At 38.2% G+C, this 17,374-nt stretch overlaps 1 protein-coding gene and 1 long non-coding RNA gene across 8 annotated transcripts in view; one reads left to right on the top strand and one right to left on the bottom strand.

The window, feature by feature from the left end:
- ZCCHC7 (zinc finger CCHC-type containing 7) overlaps positions 1 to 17,156 on the bottom strand; it is a 228,002-nt gene extending 210,846 nt beyond the window's left edge. The window contains exons 1-2 of one of the 7 annotated variants that reach the window (XM_008534927.2): positions 16,739 to 17,156; positions 10,951 to 11,581 (exon numbers count right to left, since the gene is read on the bottom strand). In XM_008534927.2, coding sequence (XP_008533149.1) covers positions 10,951 to 11,560 — 610 coding nt within the window. In that variant the 5' untranslated portion in view covers positions 11,561 to 11,581; positions 16,739 to 17,156. Of the gene's footprint in view, positions 1 to 10,950; positions 11,582 to 13,418 lie in introns of all 7 variants that reach the window. The other 6 variants (XM_070595756.1, XM_008534928.2, XM_070595757.1 and 3 more) reach the window with 6 other exon arrangements.
- LOC139079645 (uncharacterized) overlaps positions 16,558 to 17,374 on the top strand; it is a 38,887-nt gene continuing 38,070 nt past the window's right edge. Inside the window, exon 1 of the long non-coding RNA XR_011533424.1 lies at positions 16,558 to 16,815. This is a non-coding gene — a long non-coding RNA (uncharacterized lncRNA). The remainder of the gene's footprint in view (positions 16,816 to 17,374) is intronic.

The raw sequence follows: 17,374 nt of genomic DNA, 5'->3' as shown, positions 1-17,374 counted from the left end.
TTTCCCTTACAACAGTAATGAATTACTCAATATTTCAGTTGCCACAGCACTTCTCCAAGGTTAACATTCAAAGCTGTTTCATAAAAGAAAAATTTTCACATTTGAAAAATAAGCATGTTTTGCAGGAACACACAAACTTTTAAAATCTTTTCAAGCTAAAAATGCATGTCCCCAATCAAAAGTATATTCATATGCCTATTTGAACATACACACAACCATGGACAAAAAAACCTGAATGTAAGAGAAATCATATAGCAAGTTACAACTGATTTCTTATAAATATCTTTTGAATATACAATAATATTTAAATTAAAAATTTACAACAGTCCTACTTACTGCTAATTAGTATTTCTAGGATTTACTTAGTTCAACTATAACATAACATTTTTATTCCAACAGTAGAGCAACCATGAATAGAAAATTTCGGGCTTAATAATTTTCTATCAATTTCATGCATATGGCTAACATATCTTTTGAGCTTCTCAATGGCTCAAAAATTAAATTGCTACTGTTATTAAGAAAACAAAACCAAGAACAAAATTAGTTTTCCCCTGCTAGTCCCCATGGATATAAATCCACACAATAATTCTTCCCAATCTGCAAAATGAAACAAAATAACACACAAATAGATGGGCTAAGGAAGAAAGATCAAAACAAAGAAACAAGTAAAAAAAAGAAATCCTCTTTCCCTTTAGCAATCAACAAAATAACAAAAAAGAAAAAGTGGAAAAGTCACCCAGAATATATGACCATGTAAGCATGGGCACTCTTGCAGAAAACCAAGTCTGCAACCCAAAGCCATGGGAAATTTAAATTAGAGCAAAAGGCCACAATAGGAGGGAAATCTGTGTAGATAAAAATGACTGCCGGGGTTGCAGGTATACTACTAAAGATCTTTTGAGATTTCCAAACAAACTTTATTAGTTTTATTGATTTTAAAAAGTAATAAATAATAACCATATCATTATGCCATAAAGATGATTAAGTTTTTCCCCTTAAACCAAAATATACATATGCATATGATATATCTAAAGGAAGAAAAGGATTCCCATTGCTTAATATTGAGAATTAGCAGATCAGAAATTTGCTTCACAACTCTATCTCCTTCTATATTTAAATAATATTAAAGCAATTAAAAAATCTAATGAAGAATGAACAATCAGAGATCAACGCTTCGCTGCTGATGTTAGCCTGGGTAGTGGCACGGTCCCACCGCTGAACACACCTCCTCCACCACTACCTCACGAGGAACCACATCCCAAAGTGAGTTTAACCCAAACAGCTTGAAAATCAGATGATCTGTGGTACAACCACTACATTTCATCTGATAATCAAGGAAATTTCTCAAACTAGAAGATCTCAGAAGAATAAAGGGACTTACACAACCACCAAAACAGTCATGGTATGAAGAACCATACAAAGATTCCACAACTGAGGACCTCATGGAGTTTTACCAGTAACTCACCCATCCAGAAACATTTAGGGGGAATACTGTGAACCTTTCTAAGGAAGTATTTCATACACATGAAAACCAACCACACTAGATTAAAATAAGAACACATTTACAGCAATATTTAATATAACTAAGTTATATTTATTCTCCCATAAAATTTATATCATTTTTAAGGCAAACCAAAAAACCTGGAGTAGATATAGGGTATGGAATGAAGAGTAAAATACTAATTATATGGGAGTGAGGTATTTTTTCAAGTACTTATTACAAGAACAATGAAATTTTATTGGCAATTAAAATCCTCTTTAAAAGAGCAAAGTAATAACGCTACTTCTAAATAAAACCACAAACAAAAGTTCATTTTTGCTTAAACCAGGCCATTTAACACTAAAAGATGGCTAGTACAATACAAGGAGTAACTTACAGGATTAATGAGGTTGCATGCCTTTTCTTTAAATAAAATCTCCTTTCTTCAGTTAAATTTATTTCCCATTTTCTTCTCTATCCTGAATTCCTCTCACATGACTTTTCAAAGCATAATTTTTGAGTTACTTTAACAATCATTTATCAGCCACAACCAATCTATTTCCTACATCTTCAGAATTTCTCATTCACTACAAATATGGAAAGAGTATCGAAAAGTTTTCTAGAAACTGGGGCTTTCCCTCCCTAGAGCAGATAATTCTGTTACAGGCGCTTTTGAGTTACAAAGCAAGATGAGTTGTGACCTACACACTTCAAAGGAATCGCCAATAAAAACACCTTCTCTCAATAAGTAGCTCTATATAACCATTCTTTCATCTGGAGGTAATTATGTCAACTACATATTTAGACAAAAGCAGGGGTGGAGAGTACAAATTATTTTCCCATTATAGAATTATGCTGTCTTCCCTTAAAATGTAGTTGCAAAAGATGAGGATAGGAGCAGATCCTATCAACTCTACTGCTAATTTTCAAAACTATGACAAAAGCTGAAATTCTAAGGTAAAAATGTCATAGAAATAAAAGTTACACATTTAGCACACAAGATCCACTTTTAAATAATCTATTATTACATTACATTTATATTTGAATCCGAATCTCTATTACAAAAATCATTTTTACGCCCAGAATTACATCTCTTTCCAGAGCTAATGCCATCAGATCAAGATTCAAAAACTAAAAAAGTCAAATCTACTCCTTTAGATATTCTTATGTACATCTGTATAATTTTAAAAGAAAATGTGACCTCACATATGGTGCATGCTCAATTAAAGTATTTATTTCTTTATTATCAGCAGAATCAAAAACAATCTAGAAAGTAACTCAAAATGCCAAAAACTTAACCATCAGAATAACTTTAATTTATAACAAAATAAAGATAAACAATGACTGAGAGATTAAAAACTTTTAGCTGAAAAACTTCCATTAAGTCAACACTTTTACTCCATCAAGTGTTAACTAAGACAGTGTTAGCAAGAGATTAGTAAATTACTTTGAAATTAAGTATAAATTTAGCAAAATCTTAACAGGATCTCTTACTTAGAGACATTAATTATCTGAATAGCCTTTACTCTTACAAGGAAAAAGAGTAAATGTTCTCCATTCTGTACTGCTTTTGAAAAATGTTTTACAGTCTAATCATACACAGGTCACATCAAACTTACCTCTGACCATAAAAACATACTGTCTATAAGTTAAACTTATCTTCTTAGACAAGTGATTACTGTATGCAATAGATTATTTTTATAGCAAGCAAAAGCTGTAAGAAAATTACTTTTAAGCACTCAGACATCAGGATTCAAGTTCCTATGACAAGCAGATAAGAATGAAGATGTTACACACCAAATTTTATGCTTCTCCATTCCAAAAAAAATATGTAAACCTGTAGATGAGTAAATAATATTTTAATGGCAACTAAACTAAGTCATTAGTTCAATAAACACATATCCTGGTATTTTCTTATTAAGCAGTTTCCAACAAAGTTAGTATCTCTTTTATGAAAATCAAATCAGTTTCTAAAAGAAATGTCAAAATAAAAAAAAGTAAAATTTAATTCTCTTCCTAGGTATTTATCACTGTTGAAAAGGAAAGCTACTGTAAATGAATTTAGACTAAAAGTCATAAATTGACTTTGGAAGAATGCATACCTAAGTTGCTGATCAACAGTGAAATCACAGAAATTAGTGACATACAATATCAACATTTCAAAACGTTATTAAAATCCAACCCAAAGCTGCCTTAGCATTTCTGGGATTTCTAATGAGATTTTCAGTCTGCTGAACAATGGCCATAAAAGGCTTTCAAACTTCACTCCATTCACAAGTAAAGTTGAAATTGAACATTTTTATTTCTTCTTTCCCTATGACAACTTCACCGTGGAACAGTGAATAACACAACTCAAGTCAGTATGCTAATTAGAAATTAAATAAAAAGATGCCCTTACAATAGTTAAGTGTAAGGTGACACGCTACAAGTAGAGACACAGCTCAAAAGCAGCTTTAGGAATTGTGTAGTACAGGCTCACAAAAGCTGCAAACATCAGGGAGGGAGCTCCTTGATGCTCTCGGTCTCTGGAACTCTAGAATGTGGCCGTTTTTCAATTCTAACGCAGAAATTAAACTCTACATCAGTGAGAAGTATGTCAAATGGCAACTCATTCTTATGACCTATTAGGCCATAAGATCTCTGAAGAAGAGATCTTAATTTCAATATACTGAAATTAAGCTGACTGGTCATCTGATGGGTGAAAGGGTGAAAAAATACCACCTTAAAGATTTGAGGAGTACTGAAAGCAAAGTTTATTAATGTTTCCAAACTAACAGAACGTGTTCCTGTCCTACATTAAAAGATGGTAGGGAAGAACACAAGCTATGAGGAGTCAAAGTTAAGACACGCTCTACTTTGAACAGCCCTGCATAAAATACACACTTTAAATAGCCAGCCATGTCCTTTGACTAACTTACAGCGCCTGGTCCCTTTGAGAGAATTTTTCTATCTGCCATGAAATTGCATAAAATATCCATTTTTTTCTTTAAAGGGAAAGAAAAAGGAGATATATAAGCAAGAAATAAGTAGAAAACACTGGAACAAGATAACGACCAAGGAATCATCCAACAGCATTCTGAACATATACACAACATAAATACCCTTTCTCATTTAGGCTGAACTGGCTTCCAAAAAGGCATGCTATTACAATGTTTAATCATATTAAACAGCCATATATTGAACTATTAATTAAACATTAATGGTACCATACAGCTTTAAGTGTCTATTAGGGTTTTCGGCTTCTATTCTTCCTCCTTGCATTTAACCTGAACTTTAAATCCTATCCATTCTTCAAGACTCAGTTCAAAGGGCTCCTTTTCAATTCAGCCTTGCACTTGGCCTATCCACAGTAATCTTTTTTAAAAAGTCTATTACGTTCATCTGGAAATAGTTACATCCTGTGCTGGGGCATCTCTCCTATTTGTAGAAATGCATTTAACTCTGGTATTACACTGAACTTGCCGTATTTCTACACTGTCACGCATTTTAAGGTTTCAAAGGCAGGGACTACACAGCAATTCTTGAATCCCCAAAACCTTAATGGTACACTCACTGGCTTGCACATTGTAAGCATCCAATTAATAACTGTTGGATTGATTTTAAGACTTCATATTTAAGTTTAACTAGTAGGTTATAAAATGTCACCAAACTAAATAAAAGTTACTTAAGGAAAATGCTATACTAGAGACATGTTCAAAAGCAATTTGGGTTCACAAAAAAACTTAACTTTTCATTCAAAAAAACCAAGAGGAAGCTATACGCCTGTGCTTGCCACAATGATCGTGAACCTACCTTGTAGTTGTAAGAGTTTTGTTAAAGTATTTTCCTATTACACTAATTTAGTCTATCCATTGTCTCATTTTAGCTTCATAACCTTAACGAAATAAAATTTACTATTTTACCAATAAAGAAATTAAGGTACCCAAAGTCACAGCTAGTCGACTGCGGCGCTGTAACAGACCTAATAACTAGCACTAATTGAGAACCTCCTATGTCCATTACCTCATTCAGAAGTAACCTTCAAACTGAGACCTGAGGTAGGTATCAGCCAGGCAAGGTAGAAACTGATCCAGACAGAAAAAAACAGCATATTTAAAGACCCAAATCAAATAAAATATGACATATTTCCAAAACTGAAATTCAAATAGGCAACCCACTCTACAGTTGAAGCTGGTTTATGGGACACTGAGTCCATTGTAAGATTCTATTTTTGTATAATTTAAAGTTTCTACAACTACTCCTACAGCAAACAATATCATTTCCGTCTGCAGGAAAATAAGTTACTGATTATTCCTCTATAATTCCTATACCACTCACTATCTTTCCCTATCATTTGGCTGTCTCAAATAATTCTTCCCAAACTCAAGATCCTTCGCAAAAATTAAAAGACATGCTGATTTCCTTCGGTGCAGCTTTTCTTCAAGCAGGAGATCTGTCTTTCTAATATATGAGATTTGGGGATAACGAAATAAAGTAAAGGGTGAGAATTTTAAAAGGAAAACAAATGACAGAGCAGGCATCGTTTATATAAAAAAGCCTTAGGAAAGGGTAAAGAAAGTGAAGGAAATGAAGCCTACACCTTAGAAATAACCTCCTACATCCTTCAGCAGAGACAGCTGAGAGCCATATGTAACAGGCACTGATGGCCTATGTTTTGGCATGAATTTATTATAAGCAGAACCCTCATCATGAAACTACTGTGTACTGAAGAAGGCCAGGCCGAGCACATTACATGGACCGCAGGAAGCTAACAACTTCAAATCATAAAATCAGAAAAGTATTGAACATTTAGTGGAAGAACAGAAAGGAAAAAAATGCCCCTAGTTATGTACTATCTGCCTGGTTGCGTATTACCTCTAATTGTGTATTAAAGCAAGACAAATCAGTAAGCATCCCCCTGAAACTGAAGTACGGGGGAGAGCCTGAAGTTTCCACTGCACAAGAGCGGTGCTGCGCTCATCACTCCAAATTTAACAAGAGTACAGAGTCCTTCATCTGTTCATGGGCTACCTCAAATTCACTAATCCTATTTTCTATAGTGTGAAACTTTGAACCACGTCTAGCACCAGGATTTTAAGAGACTTAATTCCCATGGTTAAGAAGAGACTTTCATAAATTACTTATTATATTTTGTCTCTTCAGTGACACACTAAGTCACTTAAGGCTAAAACGATGTCTTACCACTTTTAATCCCCTCGATATAGTCTACATAGAGTAGATGCTCAATAAATGTTTGATCATTTAGCAATTAATTAAAAAAACTAATATATGTCAAGGAATTACTCTAATTATAAGGAGGCTTCTGAGTACAGAAAAGACCTGCCCTCAAGGAATTTATAGTCCCTTCTCTTATATTGATATTTTATTGATATTTTTAATATGCTATAGTTTGGGGGGTTTTGGGGGGGCAGTACACAAAATAGCTATTGCTGCTGTTTAACAGCCATCATTTCAAAGGTATGCCAGAATTTCCATAAACTTCCACTGACGTGAAAAAATCTTCTCTGCAAAGACTATTATATAAACTGAACCAGCTCCATCCCTAGATCTATTTATGAATGGGATAATAATGATTAGAGAATAACAACACACTCAAATAGGCATTAGTACCGAATATATTGCTTATTAACTGGAAAGAAATAGGATTATGGCATTAGCAGATCAAGGAAATAAAACAGAGAATATACATTTGAATATTTGCAAGTTTATAAGAGTCAAGCAAGTTAATTTGCAGAATTGCAGAATCTGTTTCAATTTGGCTAGAACAAAAAAACAAATCCTAGAAGCAAAGAGTATGGATAAATTTCAATATGGATAATAGGAACATACATTGAATGTCTAGAATCAAGAATTACTTGGAATTACTCAGTCCTCGTATCAAATATGTTTACTCATGTTGCAGAAAAAGTGGTATAAATTTATACACATACAGACACACTAAACTTTAAAGGAAGAGATACCTATAGGAATGAATCAGTTTCTTTAAAAACTATAAATGGATGAAAACATGTAAGGAAAATTTGATGCAAAAAAGCCATTCTAGAAAAACATAAGCCAACAAAAGCAACAAATACAAAACACAAAATACTAGGAGAAAAAAACTGTAAGAAATAACAAAGACCCTACCAATACATCAAATAGTAATGTGCAACATGACAAGTCATCGTAAAAAACAATGTCGTTAAGGGGCTGGCCCCGTGGCCGAGTGGTTAAGTTCGCGCGCTCTGCTGCAGGCAGCCCAGTGTTTCATTGGTTCGAATCCTGGGCGCGGACATGGCACTGCTCATCAGACCACGCTGAGGCAGCGTCCCACATGCCACAACTAGAAGAACCCACAACGAAGAATATACAACTATGTACCGGGGGGCTTTGGGGAGAAAAAGGAAATAATAAAATCTTTAAAAAAAAAAAAAAATGTCGTTAAGTTTAGTCCTCTTACATTACTGGTGGGAACACATGATGGTGCAGCCACTGTGGAAAATGGTTTGATAGTTCCTCAAAAAGCGACACACAGAAATACCAGTAATTCCATCCATACCAGTAAATCCATACACCTAACGGAGTATCCAAAACAGGTCTTCAAATAAATATCTGTACATGAATGTTCACAGCAGCACTATTCACAATAGCCAAAAGGTGGAAACAAACCAAATGTCCATCAACAGATGGATGTATAAACAAAATATGGCATAATAATACACTGGAATATTATTCAGTCTTAAAAAGGAATGAAGTACTAATACATGCTACAACATGCATAAACCTCCAAAACATTATGCTAAGTGGAAGAAGCCAAACACAAAAGGTCACATATTAGATGATTCTATTTACATGAAATATCCAGAATAGGTAAATCCATAGAGCAAGAAAGCAGATTAGTGGTTGCCTGTGTCTGGGGGCGGAGGGGTGGAGGGAAGGAGGAGTGACTGTTCAACGGGTGCAGGATTTCCTTTGGATGTGATGAAAATGTTTTGGAACCAGATAGAGGTGATGGTTCTACAACATTGTGAGTGCACTAAATGCCACCAAATTGAATACTTTAAAATGGTTAATTTTATGTTAATTTCACCTCAACAAAAATAAATAAATAATATATCCTCCCTGCAAAAATTCAGTTCAAGAATAGCTATTCTTCTTTTATTGTTTATAACATAAAATACTAAAATTGTTTTCCAGAGATTTCTTTATCTGATTACCAACCTTCTTTTCTTCATTCCTTTAAGATACACATGACTAAATCCATCATTCCCTTTCTTCTAGCCATTTCCCTATGACTCAGTTACCCTTACCCTATCCTCACTACCCCTCATCAATCCCTTTCCTTTTGCCCTGAGAAACCCTAGTTCTACTGTGAGTCACCTCTCAGTTAACCTACCTTTCTGTCTGTGGAAAGATAAGCTTTCTTTTCAATCTATCAAGCTTTTCAGTATGTTAAATCTGAAATGACAAGAAGCTACCCAACTGGAAATATTCAGCAAAGGAAACCTGAATTCAAGAAAAGTGGCTGATCATCATGGACACGTTAGTGTTTCATGAAACACCAGGTATGATGTCAGGAGAAGGCAAATTAGAGAAGGAAGAATAGGCTAATGCTTCTTTTGACCTTCTGTAATGTTATGCCTAACCCTGGATCATTTGGATGATTTGTCATCTTGCTCCAGGCTACCAATTATTACCGGAGAAAGTTATAAAATCCTTCAAAGTGAGTTCATTATAAGTTCGTATTGTTTCAATTTTGATTTAATACTACTAAGCAATCCTTTTCTTCTCTTATTGTTGATTCGTTAGCACAATGATTTCCAACCTATGAGTTTCAGACTCCTGGGGAGCTGCAGAATCAGTTACCACAATGGGTACCCAGAGACGCGCATTATAAAACTGTCTCCCACATATATACGTTAATAGTTTTCAAATGTGTAGACAATGTTGTGGTTAATAAAATACAAAGTCATGTAAGAGAATACTGAATAGGAGCTTTTTGGTAACATGCATTTTCTCAATTAACTAATATTAAAAATATAACCAGTCATGTGGGGTCCACAAACTCCTTTGAAGTAAAAGAAGCTGTCATGGTCAAAACATCCTTTCTATATTCTAAGCTTCTAGGTATCCTTTGCCCACTTCTACTTTCATTTTCCCAAGAAAATCAAACATTCTCATATATTTTCTACTTCAATCCATCTGAATTTATTCTTTCTTCGCTATATATATTTGATAATTTAGCAATTAATGGTGTGTCTCTTCCCTTTTAAGACTAACTAAGACATATATATCTGATCCCATTTCTTCTTCAAAAAGAAGGAGAGATTTTCCTTCTACCTAAAAACCTCCCGTATTCTGACAAAACTTTACTTGATTCTGCTCTATGTTCCAGCTGCTCTTCTATTTCTTTTCTTCCTTTTGCTGTAAATTCTCAGGATTGGCATACTACAGCCTGAGTCAGCCACCTGTTTTTGCAAATAAGATTTTGTTGGAATAGCCATCCCATTTCTTTAGGTATTGTGGCTGCTTTCCCACAACAGGGGCAAAGATAAGTAGTTAGGAGATCCTATCGCTAGGAAACCTAAAACATTTCCTATCTGGCTCCTTAAAATAAGTTTGTCAATCTCTGGGGCTCCAAAGCAGGAACTATATTCAATATCGTCATTTCCTCTGAGTACAAGTGGGTGCTATTAAAGGTTTTGAGGCAGCAGTAAAGTACCATGAGTAAAGGGGCATTTCAAGACCACTAGTTTAACAAGTGTGCAGGGAGGATATAAAAGATCATTCAGGAAACTACTGCAAGAGATTAGGCATTAAGGGAGAGAAATGAAAGGGACTTTTTAGCGGAATAAGCATCAAAACTAGATGACCATTTGTAACAGAGGAGACAAAGCTAACACCAAAATTTCAATCCTCGATGATGTGGCTCAGAATCTGCATTCTATCCTACGGTCTACTGTAGACTTATAGCTCTTCACAGTTTTCTACCTTACTGGCAGTGGAGTTCCTAAAATCTTAATACTGATTCCATACTTTTCTGTGTACCAGGCACTCCCCATGGTTGCTACCTGGCTAACTCCTAGGTAAGCAAATCTCTTAGGAAAAGGCAGTCCCAACAGAATTGGCCAAAGGAGAGCAGAGGACCAATGTCAGAGATGGATGGAGTACTCACCTGTGGTACCAAGCAGAGAGAAGGAAACTAAGATTTCAGGTCCAGAACTGGCTCTAGCCAAACAGGAAGAAGCAGCTATGAATTTGCTTATAGCAGAAGCAGAGTGTCTTTGATATTCAGACATACTCTGTCTGATGTTCAGACAGACCACCACTAGAGTAGGCAGTGGTAAGAGAGTCCCATGAGAAACAAGCCAAAAACCAAGACCAAAAGGTGAGGAATTAAATGGAGCAGACCCTATTGCTCTCGTCTAGGAAAAACAGTCTTCCTTATTAAAGATGACACTATTTTTCAAAATGGCCAATATGATACTAACCTTCATTAACAGACTTTTCACATCCCACAAGATTGAGAAGGATATCATCATCTTTATCATCAACTTCACATCCCAGCAGCATCCAACTTTCCACATTATCGCTGTCAGAAATGGTGCTCTCTTCCTCTTCACTTGAACTGACCTCTATTATCATGACCTCTCGGATCGTACCAGACCTCTCTTCGGGTTTAGGCTTCTCAATATCCCTCTTGCATTTCTTATCAGCCAATTCATTAGAATGAAGAGAAGCAGGAGGACTGTGGGTCTTTTCTTTCGCTTGGACTCTAAAGTTCTTTCTTGTACATCTATAAATACTGTCTTCGTCAGACAAAGTGATGACCTCTGACCCATCTGAAAGCTGGATGACCTCACTATCTGAAAGGATAATTAAGTTCTTCTGATTTGGTTTACTACTGGATGATTCAGAATTCCCAGAGTTCTTCTCTTCATGTTCTTCCTCCCTGATGACATTCCTAAGATCTTGGGCATAATGAACTTGGCTGTAGAGCTGAAATTCCACCTCACTATCAACACTCAGTTCACTAGATGACTCTTCACGATAAAGGTCATCTTCATACGCTTCTATAGTTTCATAACCACCAAACATCATGGAAAGTCAGTAACCTTGATGCTGTAAAAGAGAAAGTAATATAAAGAATGTATTTTAAAAGCTCAGATCATGCCTATTTAGTGCATAATGATATCACTCTTAGAACTAACTTCTGTGAAGGCATGCCTTTTCTCAATGACATATTAAAATACTTTTTCCTCTTAGAGTACCTTTTTTCAAGGATTTCTAAATCCTGTTATAACCTACTCTAATAATGCCCACCCCTCTCAAGTGGAAATTACTACCAACAAATTGACTTATAGTTATTAACGGATCTGTCATATTCTGCAGGTATGTTGGAAAGGAAAAACAGGTTGAGATCCACTGCTTCAGACACCAAAGACTTTTTCTCCAAAATGTTAAAAATGGCAAAAATATTTTAGGTCATTCTTGCTATCCCATCCATTCTTCACCTGTTCTCTGGTTCTGGTTCTGAATCTCATCTTTTCAGGTATACATTCTCACATAGGAATACCACTTCAACTATGACTAAAATCCCCAACAGGTAACAATGATCATATTTACTGTTTTGGTGTAAATTTTTATTCTCAATTAAAAAATTAACCTCATGGCCTTCTGATCCTTAACCAAAAGAACACATAAAAATATCTGATAAACGTTGTTTACTTCCATGCTAGCTATAAAGATGTGTATGAAATACAAAGTTACTAAGGATCTAAAATTGAGGCAAACTCTTAGCTTTGGGAGCACTTTACTCTCCTACTGTGAGCATATTAAACCTACTCATCCTTCAACTCAGCTTAAATATCACTTCCTCGGGGCAGCTTTCCCTGACCCACCAGACCAAACTGTGTCCCCTTTATAGGCTCCCATAGCACTTTACATTTCAAAACACCACTTTTCTAATTATGAAGTCGGTATAAATCTCCCACAAGCACAGATCACACACCCCAGGGGGAGAGGAACTATATGCACTTTGTTAAACAATGGATCCCCAAAGCCAAGCAGAGTAACTAGTATTCAGCAGGACCTCGATAAATGTCTGCTGAATGAATGAATGAATAAATGAACAATATCACCCAGCATTTGTTCTTCAGCCCTGATAAATCTAATGTGCCTAAAATATGAAAAGAACAATGGGATGAATTTTGCAGTTGTCTCCAACTATTCTGACTACTCTCATAACATCAACCAAACATCTACATGATAGATGTTTTAATTAGTTATTAATGCAATGTTGATCAAAATGAGCGCTCTGGAAAAATAACTCATGTTTGTTCAAAAATCAGGGACAGCCTAGAGAACAATAACAATGACAATTTATTCCTTCTACTCCCCTTTAGCTATAAAGATATAATTTAGAAAAACTAGTCATTTTCTTTTCTTTTTTGAGGAAGATTAGCCCTGAGCTAACATCTGCTGCCAATCCTCCTCTTTTCAATGAGGAAGACTGGCCCATGGAGGTTAGCATCCATGCCCATCTTCCTCCACTTTGTATGTGGGACGCCTACCACAGCACAGCATGCCAAGTGGTGCCATGTCCACATCCAGGATCTGAACCAGTGAACCCCGGGCCGCTGAAGAGGAACATGTGCATTTAACTGCTGCACCACCGGGCCAGCCCCTAGCCATTTTCTTAGTTTACCAATTCTCTGCCCAAAAATTCAGGATGTTCTGATGGTAGTTTTGGTGACAGAACCAGCTTACTCCAAGAATCAAATGAATAAGAGCCAAAAATGCCCCACACTCATGTTGGAGTTTTTGTTTTACATTAATAAAGAAACAAACTTTTGTTGTATACCTTAAACCTACACAGTGTTTTATGTCAGTTATACCTCCATAAAGCCAGGGGAAAAAAGATGATTAAGTTCTGAGTTAACAATACTGTATTGTATACCTGTTGAAATCTGTTAAGAGAGTAGACGTTAAACATTCTCACTGGGGCTGGCCCAGTGGTGTAGTGGTTAAGTCTGCGTGCTCCACTTCAGCAGCCCAGGGTTTGCAGGCCCAGATCCTGGGTATGGACCTATACAACACTCAGCAAGCCATGCTGTGGCGGGATCCCACATACAAAATAGATGAAGATTGGCACAGACGTTAGCTCAGTGACAATCTTCCTCAAGCAAAAAAAAAAGGAAATTTGTGAGGTGATGGATGTGTTAACTAATCTTAATGTGGTAATAATTTCACAATGCACATATATCAAATTATTATGTTATACACCTTAAACTGAGTGTTATTTGTCAATTATTCTCAATAAAGCTGGAGGAAAAAAAGAAACCAACTTTCAATGCCTTTTTTCTTTTGAAAGGTACACTATACCTGTTCCCTGACACCATCCCTCAGGTTGCTGTGCGCTGTTGTCATACAAGTTGAATGTGGCTGTCTGAATAATAATGCTCATAGCATTTCTCAGTTCATATTGAAATGTTAGCCTCAGAGGAATTCAAATAAAAGACGAATCCTTTCCTTTTTATTTAATAGGTAAATTAATTCTAAAAGAAGTCGAAGGAATTATGCTGCCTTCAAAATCCTCACTGGATCCATCCTGAGGATCCAGTGTGGACTTAAGATAAAACATAATTCCGGTGCAGCACAGAAAAAATTAAAGAGCTAAATTACAGAGTTACGAATTTGAACTACTCTTGGAGCCATCCCAAAGGAAAGGGATTAAGAACAGAGCCATAGGCACACCTGAGAATGTATGCCAAAAATAAACTACAGAAATATAATAAAAACTGACTTCCATGGGTCTAAGGGTTTATCTCTTTCCCTGAAATGTAGAAAAATGAATTTAACAATTTAGCCCCTATAGCTTTTTAAGAGGATTTTGTACTTTCTGTACCTGAAAATTGTGCTCAGCGTAACTTGTTCTTCTATTTATGTAGTTTATGTATGCCAGGGCTAAGGTTTGCCTGGGGCTGTTTTGGTTTATGTTACCACTTTAATTACATTTGAAGGCATTTACTTTTTTTTTAAAGAGTATACTCCGAGGATGAATATGAAATAAATAAATACATGTATGTCTTGATTCAGAAGACTTTCTCAGCTTTTTGATCACTGCACACAATTCTCGAGCTTATCTAACTAGATAACACAAGGTGCCTATGAGAGTCACAGAATTTTAAATCTAGACGAGATCTTTCCGATTATCACACACAACCTCCTCAATTTACATACAAGGAAACTGAGGTCCAAAGAGCTAAGGAGGCCTTTCCAAGGTTACGTGTAACTGGTTAAGACTAGGACTGGATTCCTGTTTCCTTGATTATCAGCCACGTGCTCACTAAGATTTTTTTTTAATTTTAAAAATAATAAAGGAAAGTTTAAAAACCTTCCTTCAAAGCTATATTTGCATTGGTTGCAACACCTAAATTTACCTCCCAAATATCCATTTTACTTCCCAGCAGAGTATAAAAATCTCTGAGAGGCATTTTATTTGGAAGGAAAAGCATACATCTGAACTGTCAGTTTACCATCCAAAAGCCCCCCAAGTTGGTACTCAAAGATTACAGCAATCCCATGACCAAAAAAATGGTTTACATAAGAACCTAAAAGGTCAGTTTGGGAATGAAACTTATCTAAAGAATTCAAATGGCTTAACAAATATAAAACAGCTATAGAGAATAACCACAAAGGCTCTCACCATTCAAAAGTGGGAGCAGTACTCATTTCTTGAATTTTTTCAAACTAGACTACTTAAGGCTTATTTAAGCTTTCAAAATTTACTATACAATTTTTAAGCCAATATTTCTGCTCTAACAGTCTACCAACTGGTCATTCCAGACCTTTTGTCTATTTCCTTTCAAAGAAGTTTTAGCCTAGATGTTTCTTCTTGATGACCTAGGTATCCATCTCAAGGAGATTTATATCAAATTCACAGCCTGATTTTAAACCCAGTTTTCATTGGAAAGTGATTAATAAACATCTTATTTTCAACCTAAAATTTCCTGGTGAGCTATCCTGACAGTGACAGATTTGAACCACTATTAAGACGACTCTAGTGTTAAAATTTCTATCCATTCTCCAAACGTGACTTTGACTTTGAAGCAAATCTGACTGGGGCAGAGAATCCAAATGTGTGAACAAAAAAAGAGGAAGACAGAATACAAGATGTTGGTAGGAGAAAATTCTGCTAAATTTATTCAGACTAGTCCAGCTGTTCTCGGGATATATCAAGTCTTTTTGACAACTAATTCTATCTCAAAGCACTTCCTCCGCCTTTCCCTCAGCCCCTTTTCCTTTTGCCACAAAGCATCCTACCCTTCTGTCTAACGTACAATCGTCACATTTCTTCCTCGGTTCGTTCCCCGCCGTAAGATTCTCCTGGAAGCAGCAATGCTGAACTTTCCAAAAGCCTAATACTACACACAGCCCACTTAAGTCTTTGGAGGTGACAGCCTAGGTATTCAAAACACAGAGTCAAGAGTTTTGGAAGGACCCTGAGAGAGTCATTAAGTTGAACGCTCTCATTTTACACAAAGAGAAACCGGCTCTGAGTAGCTTATTTATTCACTGAGCCTAAAAGAGCTCCCCATTGAACCCTGTAATGTGGAATGAACGTAAATCCAGCCTAAAGCAGCGACGTCTGGGGCAGCAGCGACGTCTGGGGCAGCGGCGCCGGGAAGCCCGGCCTGCTGCGGGCGGCCAGCCGTCCCCTCCGCCGGCGGCTCTCAGAGCCGGGGGTCAGCTGCCGGCTCCCGGGGCGGGGGGCGAACACAGCCCAAGGCCCCGCTTCCCGCGGGGGAAGGAGCGCACCTCCCGGGATTCTCCGCCACGCTGCGGCTGCGGCTGCCGACCGCGCAGGGGGAGGCGGCCCAGGGCAGCTCGGTCCTCACGGGCCGGGCTCGCTCTCGCCCGGCAGGCCCTCCGCGTTAAGGGACTGACTGCTTCCCTACGAGACAGGCACTCTTGGGCATGAGGGAGGCAGACAGGCAGAGAGGCCACCCACGCCGCGGCGCGGGCGCCCGGCCCTTTCCGAAGCGCGGCGTCGGGCCTCCGCCGGGCAGGGAAGAGGACACGCCAGCCGGCAAGCCGAGCCGCGTGAGCCGAGCGCGACTGAGGGGCCGCGAGCCGCGCCCCGCCACAAGGGGACAGACGGGGACGCGGAGGCCGGCGAGCGAACACGCGCTCGTTCAACAGCCCAGCGGACGAGGCGGAGGGCGGGCAGGGGTCCCCGGCTGCGGGCGGCCCGGGGTCCGTCACACACATACTCACTGCCGCGGCTGCGACCAGGAAGCACCAACCAGGAACCAAAACGCGTAGAGGGACGGGGAGGGGCGACGACGAATGAGGTAAGGAAGCCGCGTCCGCACGGCCCGGGAGGAGGGAAGGCACTTCCGGGGAAAACACAGCTCCCGGGAGTCGTCTTCCGTCCCCGCCCACCCTCCGGACCTTCTGTGCGCATGCGTAATAACTGTTAACCCGTTCTCTTCCTTGCTAATAATCTTTTGGTTTGCCTTCCTTGCTTTGCTCCTTCCCTTTTCATGATTTCTTTCAGAGGTACCTCTGCTGCACCTGTGATGGGGGACGCTTTGCTTGAATTACTTGCATGGGAGAGATTGTATTTACCGAGCAAAACCAGAGAAAGTTCGCACCCTTCTGTGCCCGCGAGAAAAACTACCTCTCCCATGATGCCCCTGGGCAGGTTTCGGGACCGGGTCCGCCTCCTCCTCCCCAGACCTCGGGTGCTCTCCTTGAGCCACGTGGCGCGGGAGACCTGCCGAGGCCCAGTTACGAGACGGGGGCTAGCGCGGCAGGCAGTTTGATAAGTGGACTGGGGAACGCCAGCGAGGGAGAAGCCTCTTTGAGAGCCCCCTGGCTTCTAGCTTCTTCTCCCTTACGCTAGTTAAC

Source organism: Equus przewalskii, chromosome 26 (assembly GCF_037783145.1).
Source record: "Equus przewalskii isolate Varuska chromosome 26, EquPr2, whole genome shotgun sequence".
In the NCBI taxonomy this organism is placed as follows: domain Eukaryota; kingdom Metazoa; phylum Chordata; class Mammalia; order Perissodactyla; family Equidae; genus Equus; species Equus przewalskii.
Note: the sequence above shows the minus strand (reverse complement) of the source record. Positions and strands in the feature narration are given on the sequence as shown.